We start from the raw sequence: 16,878 nt of genomic DNA, 5'->3' as shown, positions 1-16,878 counted from the left end.
CTGGGAAAAAAGGCCATGGGTAGCAGAGGGTGGCTATCGGGTGGATGAGGGATGGAGAGGGGTCAGGGGGTCGTCATCAGTTATCTCATTTGCGGCTATCAGGTGAGGACTTCAGCAGGCAGGGGCTCCACACCAAGCGGAAGGGATTAGATGTGAGCTGTTGTGGATTAGACAGTGTTATTGTTACCTCCTGTCTGCCAATCTGCCTGGCATGTGGGTCTGCACTGTGGGAACACTGTCAGGACTATCATCCTACTGTGGAGACAAACGCAGACATTTAACTATCATCCTACTGTGGAGACAAACGCAGACATTGAAACTCATCCGTTACCTTGAACTTCATCCTCACCTGAGTTCGAAAGAAATGAAGTGCATTCAGTAATACGGTTTGATCATCTCTCTTGCCGGTTCCTTGTTTGAGATGTTTGGCACTGAAATTAAGATGACATTTTGACAATTTTTGCTCTTTTGGAAGTTGTTCACTGATGGGGCTTCTACCCGTGATATAGGTACAATATGAAAAAAAAGTGGAGCAAGTTTTGTTTTATTCTTGACCTGATCCAGGATGAGTCTTTCTAAAACAGCTTTGCAAGTTTTAAAGTCTTAATGATAAACAAAGGAAATTCAAATTGATCCTTGAAATCCCTGGTTTGATTGCGCTGCATAATTCAGATAAAAGGATAAACTTTGTGATTGGATGTTTACTGTTTGAACTAAATTTGAGCCTTGCTTTGGTTGCCCTTTGGAAAATAGTAAATTGCACAATTTCTGTCCCCCAACTCATATATGTGTCAACATTTCTTTTACTACTACTTTTAATGACATGTGAAAAGTTGATTCATAAGTATTTTCCTTTTAGCAAGACTATTTGTACTTCAAAGAGACCCTTTTGAAAGTTCAACTTTTTCTTTCATCAGAAAAGTGCGAGGTATGACAAGAGTTAAAAGGTGGCGTCAAAAGAACACTGCTGCCAGAATGCTGTTTGACATCACTCCACACAGCCAGTGTTGCTGATTATCAAAATAGCTGCCACAGTTCTCTGAGGCGGGTAAATATGACCAGCCTGCCAGGGGGCCAGCTGGGAAGACTTCTGGGATCAAGGTCAAGTGATGAACTGTGTATGAACTTGTGATTTCCTGCCTCGCCAACAAAACCTTTCAACGCTTCCATCTCCACTGTCCTTATGTTCGTATGGAAGCTGTAGGATTGCGATGACATACGTGCTGACTTCATTATGTTTATCTTCCACAGCTTTTGTCATCAACAGCTCAACTTCTTACAGCAGCTGGAATAATGTTGTATTCACAAGATTTTTACAGGATCATTCAAATGAAAAATGTTGTTTCATCCAATGCAATTTCAGGGTGGCAAAACTGGAAATATTCTGAATAAGGCAATCTGTATGACATTGGCACACATTAGCACATTTGAATCAGTATTTCATACTTTAGGCATTTAAAACCGCAGAAGCAAGCCCAAAGATCAGTCTTTTATTTTCTGGGTGGTACCCTAAAAATCAATCCAGGTCCTCCTAGTAACCGTTTTTCGTCAGAATTTGGGGCAGTTTTGCTCCATGAATGTCGATATACATTGGGACAGTGTTGTTTCAACTTAGTATGTAGATAAGTGACTAAAATATTGACCTTAAAAATCTGGTTTCCAAGCCCTGAAAACTGCATGGGATGCCTTTAAAAGTTAAAGTAATTGGTGGATGTCATCACTCAAAAAATCCACTTTCCACATTTGGAAATTAGCAGATTTGGAAAAGTGTCAAGACATTATCGGCATGTGAAAAACTTGATGGCAATAGAGTTTTTATGTGTGTTATTAGTAATAGGCATCTTGAAGGTTGATAATGAAGTGAGATGTACATGATTCGTACAATGGGAAACAAGCATTCTTCCCTGGCTTCCTGTGATAATGTAATAGGATGACAGAAGTTTTTTTTAACAAAAGTTTTCTCTTTGCATGATTGCATGTGAAAACTTCATCTAACTGTTCTAACAATTCAGCTGTTCAATTATAGATATTGCAGAAAGTGAAGAGTTGGGGTATTTCTGTTAGTGGAGTGCTATATGTATTTTGAATAATATGTAGATCAGAATTTATTTTCCAGTTTATGATAACATTTATTGTGATGCACTTTACAGGTGAACAAGCAGAGGAACAGATTATCTACATGTATAAATGCAAACGCAGAACAACAGTAATAGAATAATCATTGAGCTGTGAATTTAAAAATGTGGCAGACATCTTTGAATAAAGGTAGCTCAGTGGGAACTGATCAGATATTATATGGACCATCTCTGTAGCAGAGAAGTGGTCAACTATCCATAGTGGTCAAATTTGTTTATTCCTTTAGTGATCACCATAGACAGGGTTGACTGTACTAGATACAATGTAGATACGAGACTCCAGATCTTAAAACTTTGCTGATTTTCATCCCTGTCTGTCCAGCTGTTGACGGCCATGTGGTGAACTGGGTGGAGAGTAAGGCGTCGTTTGGAGATGAGTTCAGCCACAGGACCTATCTGAGGGACCAGTTCTGGAGCTACTGGAACAGGTAGGCACACCTGGTGGAAAACCTTTGTCTCTGGAACAAGATTAGCCACATGCACGTAGCCAGGGGAAGTCAGAAGAACCCCCCCACAAGGCTCAAAGGTCCACTTTTTGGTCCACTTTTTATGAAAAGGTCCACTTTTTGGTCCACTTTTTATGAAAAGGTCCACTTTTTGGTCCACTTTTTATGTAAAGGTCCAAGATTTTTCTTGAAAAGATGGACTGGAATCGTAGAAAAACTGCTCCCTTTGTCATTGAATAAAATTTTAATTTTTCTTGGAAATCCTCTCAAAAATGCACGAAATGCCATTTTAGAAGGTTCAGTTTTCAAAATTTATTTTTTTATTATTATTTTAATTTTTCAAATCCCCTGGACCCCCCTAGGAATCTACGGCGCTCGAGGTCCCCTCTAGCAGTGGGAAGAACCCCCCCATTCAAAATCCTGGCTACGGGCATGAGCCTGGCTGCTACTGGGTGCCAGACCCACAGCACACTAGGCTCGGAGTAATCCAGTGTGCACTGGATAACTTTGAGCCTAGTGTGCTGTGGGTCTGGCACCCAGGCTAGAAGAAGATGTTCATACAGCACACTAGGCCCAAAGTTATCCAGTGTGTACATTAGGTAACATTGGTCTTTTAATAATGTGCTATTGGTCTGGCATCCAGGCTAGAACAAGATGAACTCATCTTCCTGGTTTACGTGAGCACCATCCTCAGTTATGAGTTTTTATGTTATGAGTTGACAACACAGAAGAAGAATGTCCATCTCACAGGTTCTGAAAAATATACAATCATGTTTCTGGAGCATGGTTTCTGTCACAACTTTTTTTTCTCAAAACAGCCTAAACTTTTTCCACTGTGATCATCTGGTAACATTCCACTGGGCTTGTAGTGTCTGTTACCTGTTACCCAGGGGGTTAGCCAGGAGGACTAGCCCTCAGGAAATGAGGGTGTCCCCTGGCCCAGTGAACACCTGTGAAGCCTCAGCCTTACTCATCCCCAGCTTACAGTACACAGCCAGGCTAGCCAGGGTCCCAAGGACAAACAGGCTGAACTTTGGCCTGCAGTTGATCATGTCAGAAGGTCGACTCTGCAAACAGGAAGCTGAGGTTTCCAAGGAAAACACAAACCCGTCATTATAAGGTGCAACCTTTTTATCCGCTGTCTGCTCATCAGACATGAAATGATCCCACCCCTGGTGTTCTGGCCAGCCTGAATTTTGTTCTGTCATCTCAATTTTGTTTGATGTAACATCATGTCCAGTGCTGGACTTGGGACAGTCCTAGGCGGGGTATGTGGGGCCATGCTTTCCTGTGAAAATTTTGATATCTTGACCCTCTTAAATGCCATTTTATCCATGAGGGGCAAATTTTTCTGGTAGACAATAATTTGAATAAAGTTTAGTTTAATGGCAACTCTTTCCATATCTTTACACCCAGATTTTTTGATCGGGCAAACCTTTTGTGTGTCATGGGTGGCAAATTTCCATAAAAAGATTGAAAAAAGAGGCTGGCTCCCACTCCAAGGAAGACAATGATCAGTCCCAGCAGTAGCAGCAGGAATGTTGGGGGTGGGGGGATTAACATAGCAGAGTTCACCCAGGGGTCATGGGAGGATCCTTCCATCAGTACCACTTCTCATAAATCCTTTTCTGCATCTGTCCATGGCCTGGAGGGTTGGTGACATTTCAACTTATCTCTATTACTAAAAGATATACTTCTGGTCAGGGCAGGAGTACAGAAATGTAGTAATATAGCCTAAGCTGTAATTGTTATGATTTTGATAAGCTTGTTTAAATCACGACTTGATTAAAAGAACTTCCTTCTGACTTATCTAACAGAAATGTGCACAGTTGTTGATGTTGCCTGTATGGGCAGTTTGATGTGAGGAGGGAAAATTTCCATGTCTAGACCTGTTCCTTAGATAGCAGGGTCATAATTCATCATCATGGGGAACTCTTGAGCATGGAATTCCATCTGATTAAACTCCCTCATTAATCCTAAAGAAATATAAATGTGTGTTGTGTGAATATTAGGCATTCTGCAGATAAGGAGAATGCTTCAAGTTTACCGGCAAGATGATATCTCCCTTTCCTGTGCCAAAAGTTCTCCATCTTGGTAAAGAGCCACCACATGTAGATGTATAAATGTTCCAGTGAGTGATGAAGTTAACAAGATTAGGGTAGTTGGTTGTAAGGCAGATCAGCGCCCGGCCCCTTGGAAGTTACCAGGACTCCCCACTGTCAGTAATCAAAACTACAGGCAGCGACTTGTTGACAGAAGCTGCCACAAAGTCAGGAAAAACTCTGGTGCCTTGTGGTGCAGGGCCTGGCCAGGCCAGGACACCTGGTTTGTTGTAAGGCGGTGATGGTAATCTGAACATAATGTTATCTACTGCATCTGAAATGTTATCTGCCGTGTTGCCTGACCCCTCCCCTGCCCCTGGCTGCACTGCCTGACACCAGCGGGGTCACCCAGAGTTCACGTGCCTAAAGTTACCCCTTAGGTTATAATTACCCAACACTGCGGGTTTATAGTATTTAGTCTTATTCTCCAGCATCCAGACACAATTTTGTCCCGGGCATACTTCTCAAATGTTCCAGTCATAACAGCTCGCTTCTCAGACAGTTTAATGACAGTTTGGAAATGGAAGATACATTTCTGGGTTGTGGGAAGTTTCTGTTTCAGAGGGGTCAGTTCAGAAGTCTTGACATGCTGTTTTTCTGGCCTCTCTGCCTACCTTCTATGTTGCATGCCAGATTGACCTGTGTGTAAAGGGGACAAACATGGAGGGTGAGGTATGTGATGACCCATTTCCTCCTGACAGGAGACATCTGGAGGTCCAGATTCAACTGTCCCAACTCCGACTTGTATAACATAAAAAAGTCTTATATATGTTACACTTTTGGAGATAGAGGTATGGAGATGATTATAGATATAGGTGAGAGCAGTATTCAAAGCCTTAAACGACATAATGAAATGAAATATACATCTTCTTCTATTGTAACACACTGTTCTTGTTTGTTCATCACTCCTTTATTACAGGATTATGCAGGTCAGTATTTATCAGTTGTATTTACATGTAGAATTCCAAGAGATCAAACTGATCCTCACAAAGAAGTAAACAGCTGAGACCCTCCCACCTTGCATGTGTCATATTTCCTTTTGAGATGATAAAAGACTGAAATAGCTGGGTATCAACTCATCACTGCTGCAGTTACTGCACAGAAGATACATTAATCATGCTTCACACTGTTGTAGATAAGCAACATAGAAACAGCCATTCTGCTCAGCACCACCTACCAACTTTTTCTGGAACTGCAGCCTGCCTCTTGCCATTGTCTTGCAGATTGATGATGCAGATCGCTTGCCACCAATAATTCAGGCAGCACTACTTTGTCTACCATTCCACCTGCCTCCTAAAACGGAGTCGTGTCAGTTAATAACCCCTCACTGATGGGGATCATGGCTGACTGAAGGAATCCCCCAAAAGTGCCTTCATTTAATCTGGACATTTGGTGGAGCGATCAGTCATTGCCCATTTGAGGCCCTTAATTTGATGGAGGCTGCCGGCCACGGCTGGAGTATGATCAATGTTTGCTCTTCTCCAGAGTTCAGCAGTGACATCTGTCATCTCGCACTGACCTCAGGTGGATCCAAAGATGTTTGCTGCACCCATGCACAGTTTTACACAACATCCCATACCTACAGTTAGAAAACAACAACAAAATCCTGATCAGTGTTTTTCCCTGGTGTTACAGTGATGACACGAGACCTGGTGTTGGGAAGGGTTTAAGTTTTTGTCCTGGCCTGAATCCTGGTAGGTTGCTGGTACTGGTAGTCTTGTAGTTGTAGTCTTTGGTGTTTCGTTGAATACTGAATAGCATTTTTGTAACTTAAGAGTTTGTCAGTTGTTGTATCACACAACGAGTAAGTCAACAAGATTTGATTGGTGCACGGATGGACATTTGGAAATAACCTTGAGAGTGATCCAAGACTCCATACTTGATGTTATAGTGGAACTTCATCTCAAATGTTAAGGTGATGTAGACCTCTTTTCCTTCATATTAGAACAAGCAACATTAATTTTGACAACTATATTTCCATCGATATGGATACGTTTTTATGAAGAAATGGAAGACTATGGGGGAAACTAGGATTTTTGCTACACTTAGCTCCACCATTATACACATGGTTCTGACTCTGTTGCAGACATCTTTGAATGTAACAGTTAACTTTATCTGTGGCAACAAAAGTTACATTAGGAACTTCACTTCTACACTGGGTTTGTGGGTATATCCAGTAAGGGGTGTGCTATCTGTGTAGTTACTGCAGGTTTTTTTTTTTCAATCCCGACTGAAATGAATGTGGAGTTTATTATTTCACTTTTATGAATATTTATCACAATTTGTAATTATTTCAAAATAATCCAAAAATATTTTTAAAAAAAACAGTAACATGGGAATCTGGCCTGTTATTTTCATCTCATTATGGGAAGCTTTGCAAAATTTGGAAGTACAAATGTAGTATTTCTTGAACAAAATTTTTTTTTCTCTCACAGCAGCATGTATTTGACAATAAAACAGCCCTTAATGATTCACCTGCTTGACACCAATATCTTTACAACAAATTCAGGGGGCAGTTGGCTGGGTGTTTTATGGCCCCGCTACCATTACTTTATGTAAATGTTTGCATTAAGAACATCATTTGGTCGGAAAACCGAGCCCGCATCTTACACAAATCCTCTACTTGTACCTTTGGAATTGAAAACCCATTCGCCTTGCCCTGGGGGGAGAAATGATGCCCTCATATGAATTGCAGATTCCGGCAGAGTACTTTTAAAAGGAATAAGACTGTAGCTAAAGATCAGGAAAATAAAAACAAAGACAGCTCGGTGACATGTAAGAGCTTACGTCCCGATGATAATCTTGGACAGCCGGTAGTTGTATACGTTTGACAGACGAGATATACCGTCTCTTGATGCACAAATCATGCAAAACTCGGAGATCGCAAAAAGCTCTCTGTGGCCGAGCCATCATCCACATAACACCACAAATGGTTAGACAGAGTGCCATACATCTGTAGTAAAAGCTTCACATGGCGGGACATGAATATAGATTGACACTTGTACAGAGGACACATCAGTAGCCGCGCTCTTAACCCGGCAGCTTTATTGCCGGTAAGCACGTTCAGGTTGTGGTTGCTGGATTAAGTTTAAGATGTCTGGATGAAGGTAATGACCAGAGGATCAGGGCTGATGGCCAGCGCTGCAGTCTTGTCTGCGGAGGCTATTTCTGGCCCGGGATGAGGGAGAAAATGTCTTCCCACTTATGAGGGCAATATATGTCGACTCTTAAGGTCCCATCCTCCGGGCCGGCCGCACTTCTAAAGCTGGCGCTAAAGCTGGAGTCCACAATGTGATGTCATGAAAGCATCTTTCAATTACCCAGAGCCGCCCTGTCGTTTCTCTTCTCGACTGTATTATTTGATTTCCACGTTATCCCGCAATTCTTCTTCTTTTAAAAGGGAGAGGGCAGCCTTTGGCCCATCTGCAGATCTGAAACAAAGGGCAGTTCTTCTGTGGTGAGGCTATACATCAACAATACTTCACAGCAGAAGTTACTGCCGCCAGCCAGTTCATAGATTGTACCATCAGTGTTAGAAAGTTGTGTAACTGGGTTATGTAAGAATACGCTATAGTTCGGTAAGACCAGGCAGACTTAACGTGTGTTTGTCTGCTCCATCCTATGCATTAATCCACTGTTTGATAGTCTCCCGTTCCCCACCAAATGTAGACTGCTGATCCACACGGGTTACTGCTGGAAGATAAAGTGTTGTTTGAGGTGATGGAGTATCTGTATTTATTGCCCCTAACCACTATATTTATGGCGAACAAATCCAGCCAGGGGTGCCTGCCCTGAAATCGCGCTGCATTGCATAATGCCTCCTAAGAAGGGAGCTGCTGTTCGTCTGAGTTACAGGAGAATGTATCACTGTACCCAGGTGTGAAGTACAGAGTCAAATGGTTTACCACTTAAAGCCAGCTTTGGAGGGAAAACCTGGGGCTTACCTGATCACAGCCTCATTACCGAACAACTCCTGGTAGATGCACTTCCCCGCGCCAAGCAAGTTACATAAAACCTGAAAGGAAGCGCCAGGTATACTCCTGAACGTGGAAAGGTTACCTGAGTTTTATATAGTTACAGCTCAAAAACATCTTAGGGCGAAATGCTAGGGCTCTCCTGACTACCATTTCATTACCGGTTTACATCTGGTGTAGATTCTATATGTGTCTCAATTTGGAAATGTCAGGGTTGTGAACTTTCAGAATGTGCTGCTGAGGAAAAAAGTTTCACGTCTCAAGTTATCATTTATTGATTAACTATGTGTCAAAAAGTTTTAAATGAGAAAAAGAGAAGCTTGTTTATCCTCTGTGGAAGCAGCCTAGTATATGTTAGTTAATGTTTGCTTTTTAATTACACGTTGACCAGTTTGGTAACAGCTCTGACTTGTGAGGACAGAATTACTGAGCATGCTGTCATCCACGTGAGTCTGACTTATACTTTTCCATAATCCCCCCACCTTAACCTTGTGTTATTTTTATCACTTCTGTCGACACGACAGTTCTCGTCCCCGTGGCCGTGTTTGTCCTCGTAACACCTGTACGGACTCCGTTCCCTGCGACTTCCGACCCGGCAAATCCCGCCAATCGCCGCAATCATGTGCCGCGTTTGCCTCGCTTAGCCGCTGCGCGATCCCGGGCGCGCCACCGCCGTCCCAGCTTTGTGTCCGCTAATGCTGGTGTGTGTACTTGGCTTAAGCTCGGATTTTCCAAGTACAACATAGTAATTGCAGTACACCGAGGGAGGCTTTGAGGCAGTTTGGGCGCAGGTTTAAAGAATGTAGTGTGACAGGTGCCTATAAGCCAGTAATGGGGTAAAAATCCACCTCAGTTGGCCCTCACAAATGCCCTGATATCTTAGCCAGAGAAATGGGAAAGCCCTTAACTTTGCCTCATCCCAATGTAAGGATTAGGACAAAGCTGTCCATCTGTGTTTTCCTAAATATAGCTGATTGCCTCCTCACCCCGACTGTTTAAAATTTGTGCGTCTAAAGCAGGTAATAGACATGTTATGCCGTGTGTTGTTGATATGGGTCTGTCCTACGGTATACAAGCCCATTACCGGCGCATTAAGAGAGGGAGTTACCACATCCCGTGTGGTCCCTTTATCAGGTCCGAGGTGTTCTTTGGACTTTATCAAACAAATCTGCGCATTAACGTTTAGCAAACACATGGGAGAGCCAGACTCAGCATGTTTTAATACTACTATGCAGAGAAGTGTACAAAGCATTTAAGTTTACTTACTAGCAGGAAACAAATGTACTTGTAGCGAAAAAAAAACAATACCTTTGCTTCTGAAGTACTCTTATTTCTTAGAATAGAAAGAAATGAAGGAGTTAAGAAAAATAAAGGGACGAAAAATGTAGACAAGGGCTGTAGCCATTGTTCCAAGTTTGAATGAATGATGTGAATGTTTGTATTTTGTATTTATTGAGAATGTGACCGAACATAAACACAGGTCAGTCTGGCAGCCCAATGGCGGCTGCTCACGGGGATACAGACAACAATACAAACATTCTCAGTAAAGTAAAGTAAAAGTTTGTTTTGGATGATGAGAAGAATGTTACAATCCAGTCTGGTATGAAGAGGAGCTCCAGAGAAACTACCATTTCCATAAATTAACATTCAGTAAAACCTGGTTAGCCAACCATCCCCAGTCATAAGCCAGTTTAAAACAGTCGTGTCCAGTTTTACATAGTTATTAGATCCTCTTGTCTGGAGCAGCCACCTCTAGTCAAAGACAATTTTTTTCTCAGTCTCTTGAATGGTTGATAAAAAAACAAAATAAATGTCTATCAAACACACACATTGCATTTGCACCTTTGTGATACCGTATCTCTCATCACTGGTACTCATTTTTTTACCTCTTCAAGATTATAACATTTATATACAACATCAGTACTGTACTGTGACTGGTAAGTTGTGTCATGTGACCTGCTGTCAGCCAATCAGAGCAGTTTCCCCTCCCCTGAGCCAGCTGGTGCTACTGAGTGGGGATAAGTGTTGGCAGCCAGAAGTTTGGAAAAAAAATGCCCAGGTCAACCTTGGCCGTTCAAACAAACAGAGGAGATATGCAAGTCCAAACACCATTCCTTCTGGCTCCAACAAAGGTCCCAAATTGCTCCAGAGTTCACCCAGTTGCGCAATAAAGCCATGGGTGGACGATATAAGCGGATTAGACACTACCAGACAGGTTTGTTGTAGACTTGGCATGCCCGCAGTGTTAAGTACCCTGCAGGGGACAGATGTGATATTTCAAAACCTGTCAAACTCAATGATTGTCTGCGGTCCGAAACTTCAACACCAAAAATCGGCTTCCCAGACTGGGATCGTCACGTGGGAACAATGCGAGCAATGTTAATTCTGATATGACACTACACAAGTTGACCGGGCGCAGAAACGTTAGTCCGGGGGAAGTATTGTTGCAATTATCATCCATCTTTTGTTGATTAGAGTTGAACTTGATTCGGGGGATTAGCTCCCGGCTGCCCGGAGGAATCCCAAACACGTCAGTTATTTCCTCAGAGCCGGAGAGGGAAGCCGACACGCGATACGACATCCCATTAAAATGTAGCAGTTTTGGTGGGGACCAGAAATTAGCAGTCAGGTTCAGGTTGCCTGAGTTTCCATGGACGGGTGGAGCCTTCCCCTAAATATGCCCTCTCCATTACTGACATAGCTGGTCGCCTCGGCTGTCAGGAGTTTGATGTCTTCAGTTGCAGATTCTGGGTTGGGTTACCTGCCCAACAACCCAACCAGGGCCTAACTGCAACAACTTGTCCCATGCACTGTACAGTTCTTCCTGTCTTTAATACTTAGTCATACGTTTGGGGGCTGCATCTAGACAGTGCTCAAAATCCCAGTGCAGATAAAAGTGGGGCTGTGCAGGTGTTTCTAACATCTACCTGCATTGGGCCATAATAAAACCATCCACAGACACTTGAGGACATATGACCAATGATGGTCAAAAACTTGTGGTTTGCATCATTGACGATAGCAGAGAACTTGCTAAAATTAAAAATCTACTAGTACAATGTAGTACTAGGACTAGTATGAGCATTTTTTTACATAACATTAATTTTCAATTCTTTTGATGAACTGATGGCTGTTTTATTTTCCATCCTAATAAGTAATATCTATTTTCATGTCTGCTTTCTTACATTATTTTTGCAAAGCTTATATTGTTAAGAACTATTGTTACCTTTGACTTATATGTATGGTGTGTGTCATTGTTAAGGATCTCATCATTAAAAATACATCTATACAAATTTCCTTGTAAGTCGGTAGTCATTAGTGTATGATATACTATATCTATGTACCAAACAAAGACAGTATATTCATATTTGCTGTTTTTTTTAACCTGTAGAATATTAAGAAATGCAAAACCTGTTTTAAAATATCTGCAAGTCTGTTCTTGGCTCACTTGAGAATTCCATTTAAACTAGGTAAATGTTACATGAACAACTGTTAAAGAGGATACAGCAGTGCCAAACCTTGCATAAATCAGGGAGAAAAGCCTTCAACTGAACAAATCAGTGACGAACTTCCCTCCCAGGATGTTAAAAATGCAAAGTTGTCATTATTACAATATGTGCAACAAGGCACACATTTCTGGGAAACAAGACATTAAATTTGCTAAATTACTGTGGCACATAAACCCCAGGCCCCTTGTGCCTTATTACGACGTCGAGACAACAAAATAGCTATAAATGTAGATGTGATTGCCTCTGCCTCCATCATTACCGAGCCACAATTGTTACAGTTCGTGGGTATCAATATTAAGAAGGCAGCTTCTAAATCACAAGAAACTAGTAAGTGTACTGAACCCATACCCCGCATAACAAGTCCCAGTTTTTATGACATTTTTAATGTCTGGTAGTGAGAAATTGGTGGTAGTTACGGCATTTACCTGCCCTGCAGAGTTGGTATCAGTTCAGCCTGAGTTGTGTTGGGGTAATAGGATAAGTTGGGAATATTGTATTTCTGGTTAAGTTGACTGATAATGTTTCATTGGATTAATGTTAAGTGGAAACAGGTCCTATGTTGTCTATACAAGCGGTAACGCTAATACTCTAATAGTGAAAAGGAGATATAGCAGTGAGCATATAACTTATAAGGCTCAACTTTTAGAAACATGGTATATTAATTTACTCAATACTCACACAGTAGAAGTGGTACAGTACGCTGTTAGTTAGTACAGTATATAAGTCAGTATATTAGAAGAGTATAACTTCTGATAAGAAGTATTTAAACACAATTCTGAGAATATTAAGGAAATCCTTGCTTTATTCTTTCTTAACAAAAAAACTGATCCCAGATTCTCCATCTTTTTATCTTGTTTCAAGTTGAGGAAATCATTCCTTGTCCAATATCTTGACCAATTTATGTGACCCACCTAAGCAATGTTAATCTTTTTAAGCATTGAATATACTTACAAAATTAATCTAAAATCAATCATTCATAACACTGTTGCTCCGGGATTTTGTTCGGAAATGTTGTGAAACAGAATATCCTTGTAATTAGGGCTCTATATGAGTTATAACAAGTATACAGGATATCTTTATAAGGAGGAATGTGAGTTTCATTCAGACTTGATGGCTTATTAACATTCCTCTGTCAGATGGCCCCATATACTAGCTGTCATGTGTACTACAGTCAATTATAGCAATCACAGTCTACATACATGTATGAGGGTACATGTATTTGGAAAGAAATAGGCTTGTAAAGTTGTATGTGAGAATGTGGTGGATGTACATCTTTAATTGTTAAGTATATATTAAAATATATACTTTGTTACTTGCAGTACAAATATTGTCACTGATTTCATGGCCTTGTATTGACCCAGCTTTGCACAGATAGCCTTCTAGTGTTAATTTTAATCATGAACCTCGTTAGTATCTAAAATGCTGTATGGGAATCTCAAAGTATCTTCAGGTCTACTATTATATAAATAGTTCAAACAAAGTGCGAAGTTCCAGAAAGTTTATATGGAGTTTTATTGTCATTTTTGCATCACTTGTATTACTTTACCTTCCATTTGCTACTCTTGCCTTGAACCTCTAAAAGGAATTGCCCTTGAATTGATGAGTTTCTCCCAAATGTTCCCACACTTCAGGTATATTTCTAAACTTGACCTGCAATGTCACGCTGTTCCCTCTTTTTTTTAATTTGGCAAGTTACCTGATAGCAGCTCCAAGTTCAATTGGTGGGAGGTATGACATCTGTTGTGTATAAGTGATATCAAGCCCCTTCTCTGTCCATGGCACCAACCAAATCCCAAAGTCTTGTGAGAGGGTATCATAGGAGGATGTTGGCTTTGCTAAATAATATATACGCAGGATACATTTAACAGTACGTTAGCTTGCAGTTGTCTTGTCCCAAATAAAGGAAATATTACCGGTAGTTAGGCTATTTTTTTCAGTTAGTTAGTTAAGGGTAAGTTGTTGTTCATAAAGTTCAAAAGTTTGCCTAGAAAAGGAAGAGATTTTGGCAATAACAACTAAACTTAATGCTACCCATGCATTACCTCATATTTCCATTTCACGCATCATTTGGGATGCTTTTTGTTATATCCCATTTTTAGTAATTGGCATCTCTCCACGTAAAAGTACTTTGTTCTTGGATTTTGGGCTTTTCTTAACATATGTACACAACCAGTGAATGTCTCTCACCTGCTTACATTTCAAATGAGAGGCATTACAAGTTGTCTACATGAAAACCCCAATATCCTGATAGTATGTTCTACCAACCTGATGAAAATATTTACGATACATTCATCTCGCTCTGTCCTCGTTCAAACTTTTCAGATGGTGTTCCTCCAAAGCTCCATCACTACCCTCCTAACAGGCGCAGGCATGCTGGGACAGCGGCCAAGCCTCTCCTTGGCTCCCTTACATGATTAACATTCCCAGGTCCAAGTTTCCCACATACCCTCCCTCTCCAACCCTCAGCCTGATGACTCTAATCACATAACTCTCCAGTCCCAGCCCCTGTCCCATATGATTCGAATGTATCTGGGTTTGGATACGACCGACCAGACTACCCCGTCAAGTCTCCTCTATCGCCCTATGTGCGATATACATCCCCCCAGCCTCTGAACACCAGGAATTGCTGGTTGACCACTTGATACAAACTTGTGATAAGCTTAAGGTGCAGTACCCAGATGTCGGCCTTATGCTCATGGGTGACCTAAATAGAACAGATTTCAAAACCCTGTCCCTATCCCACAGCTTAGACCAAGTTGTCACCACGCCCACTCGGGGGGAGGCCATCTTAGATGTAATCCTCACAAACCTTAAGAAGTACTACCTGACCCCAGAGGTTACTAGTCCCATAGGAAGAAGTGACCACTGTGCTGTTCTGTGGCAACCTAAAAGTATTCCCAAGAAACCTAATAAGACTAGATGGGTAGTGTCCCGGCCCATGCCAGATTCCAGGATACGTGAGTTTGGCCAGTGGATTGTAACTCACGAATGGTTAGAAGTCCAAACTGCAGTCTCAGCTGAATCTAAGACAGCAGCCTTTTACAACACTTTGAATACTGCCTTGGACAAGCACTTCCCACAAAAACGACACTAAAGTACATAATAATGACAAACCGTGGATCTCTACAGTAGTCAAATCCCTAATACTGAAGAGACAGGAAGCACACAGATATGGCCATAGGCACCTGTACAAGTTCCTTCGTAATAAGATTGCCCGTCTTATTTCTACCTCAAAGAAAAACTACTATGCTGACCACATAGAACATCTTAAGAAAACCAAACCAGCACAGTGGCACAAAACGATCAGACATTTGGCAAACTGGTCCAGACCGAGTTCAACAATCCATGTACCTGGATTCGAACCGACTAATACATCAGGAGCAGCTCAAGCAATAAACAGTCACTTAGCAGCCATTTGTCAAGCCCTTCCCCCACTTGACTACTCTAGACTCCCTGCATACTTACCAGCCCTACCCCCACCCCAAATCAACCCATGGGACATGTATCAACGACTACAACGTGTTAAAGTATCTAAGGCCCCTGGCCCTGACCTTATCCCACCCAAATTAATCAAAGAGTTCGCATACGAACTCTCCACCCACCCTAATGATATACTAAACACTTCATTGAGAGAGGGCAGGGTCCCTGAAGTGTGGCGTGATGCCACAGTAATCCCAGTGCCTAAGGAATACCCAGCGGACTTGAACAAGATCCGGCCAATCTCACTGACCGCACAGTTTGCCAAGATCTGTGAGGGTTTTATCAGCACATGGATTTTTTCGGACATCTTCCCAAACGTAGACATAAAGCAGTTTGGTAACATGAAGCGTTGCTCAACGACTCATTGTCTTATAGACCTCCTAAATTTCTTCTATGAGGGAGCTGAGAGGAAAAGCACTGTTGGCACATTAATACTAACTGACTTTTCGAAAGCATTCGATAGAGTCTGTCACACTACTGCCATTAACAAACTTATATCCATGGGCACAAGACCCTCACTGATCCCCTGGCTCTGTAGTTTTGTGTCAAACAGAAGGCAGCGTGTTAGGTATCAGGACTCTATATCGAGCTGGGAAACACTAACGTGTGGAGTGGCCCAAGGTACTCTACTGGGCCCACTGGTGTTCCTCGCCATGATCAATGACGCAAAACCTAATACTAATAATCCACACTGGAAGTATGTCGATGACATGAACCTGGGAGAAGTTAGAACTGTGTCAACCCCAACTAAACTTCAGACTGACCTTGACTCATTGGACACCTGGGCCGAAACGAACTCCATGTTACTTAACCCCAAAAAATGTAAAGCAATGTATTTTTGCTTCATGAGAACCCCCCCAGTAATGCAGCCACTGACTCTCGGAGGTCAGCCACTTAGCATAGTTACACAAGCAAAGTTACTTGGTTTGCACATACGCTCTGACCTACGGTGGTCTGATCAAGTTGACGCCATGGTGTCCAAGGGCAGTAGAAGGTTATACTTATTAAGTAGGCTGCGTCGAGCTGGCCTCCCAAGCTCTGACCTTGTCACAGTGTATTGTGGGTATATTCGACCAATAGTTGAATATGCCACGCCCTGTTGGAATGCGGGTATCACAAAAAACAATCTGACAGCATAGAAAGAATCCAGAAAAGGGCATGCAGAATCATGCTGGGTAGAAGCTATCACTCGTATTCCGAGGCCCTGTCAACTCTTGACCTCCAACGTCTGTCTG

General features: G+C 41.9%; 1 protein-coding gene across 4 annotated transcripts in view; it reads left to right on the top strand.

Annotated features, from left to right (window-relative positions):
* The window catches only part of LOC109472307 (uncharacterized protein C15orf41 homolog), a 55,973-nt gene that overhangs the window by 18,029 nt on the left and 21,066 nt on the right, over positions 1-16,878 (top strand). For 3 of the 4 annotated variants that reach the window (XM_019771988.1, XM_019771992.1, XM_019771991.1), the window contains one exon: positions 2,458-2,563. In XM_019771988.1, the coding sequence (XP_019627547.1) occupies positions 2,458-2,563 (106 nt within the window). Of the gene's footprint in view, positions 1-2,457; positions 2,564-14,485; positions 14,538-16,878 lie in introns of those variants that run through there. The other variant, XM_019771989.1, reaches the window with a different exon arrangement.

Source organism: Branchiostoma belcheri, unplaced genomic scaffold, assembly GCF_001625305.1.
Source record: "Branchiostoma belcheri isolate BF01 breed outbred unplaced genomic scaffold, Haploidv18h27 scaffold27, whole genome shotgun sequence".
Lineage (NCBI taxonomy): Eukaryota > Metazoa > Chordata > Leptocardii > Amphioxiformes > Branchiostomatidae > Branchiostoma > Branchiostoma belcheri.
This window is presented reverse-complemented; position numbering and strand designations above follow the sequence as displayed.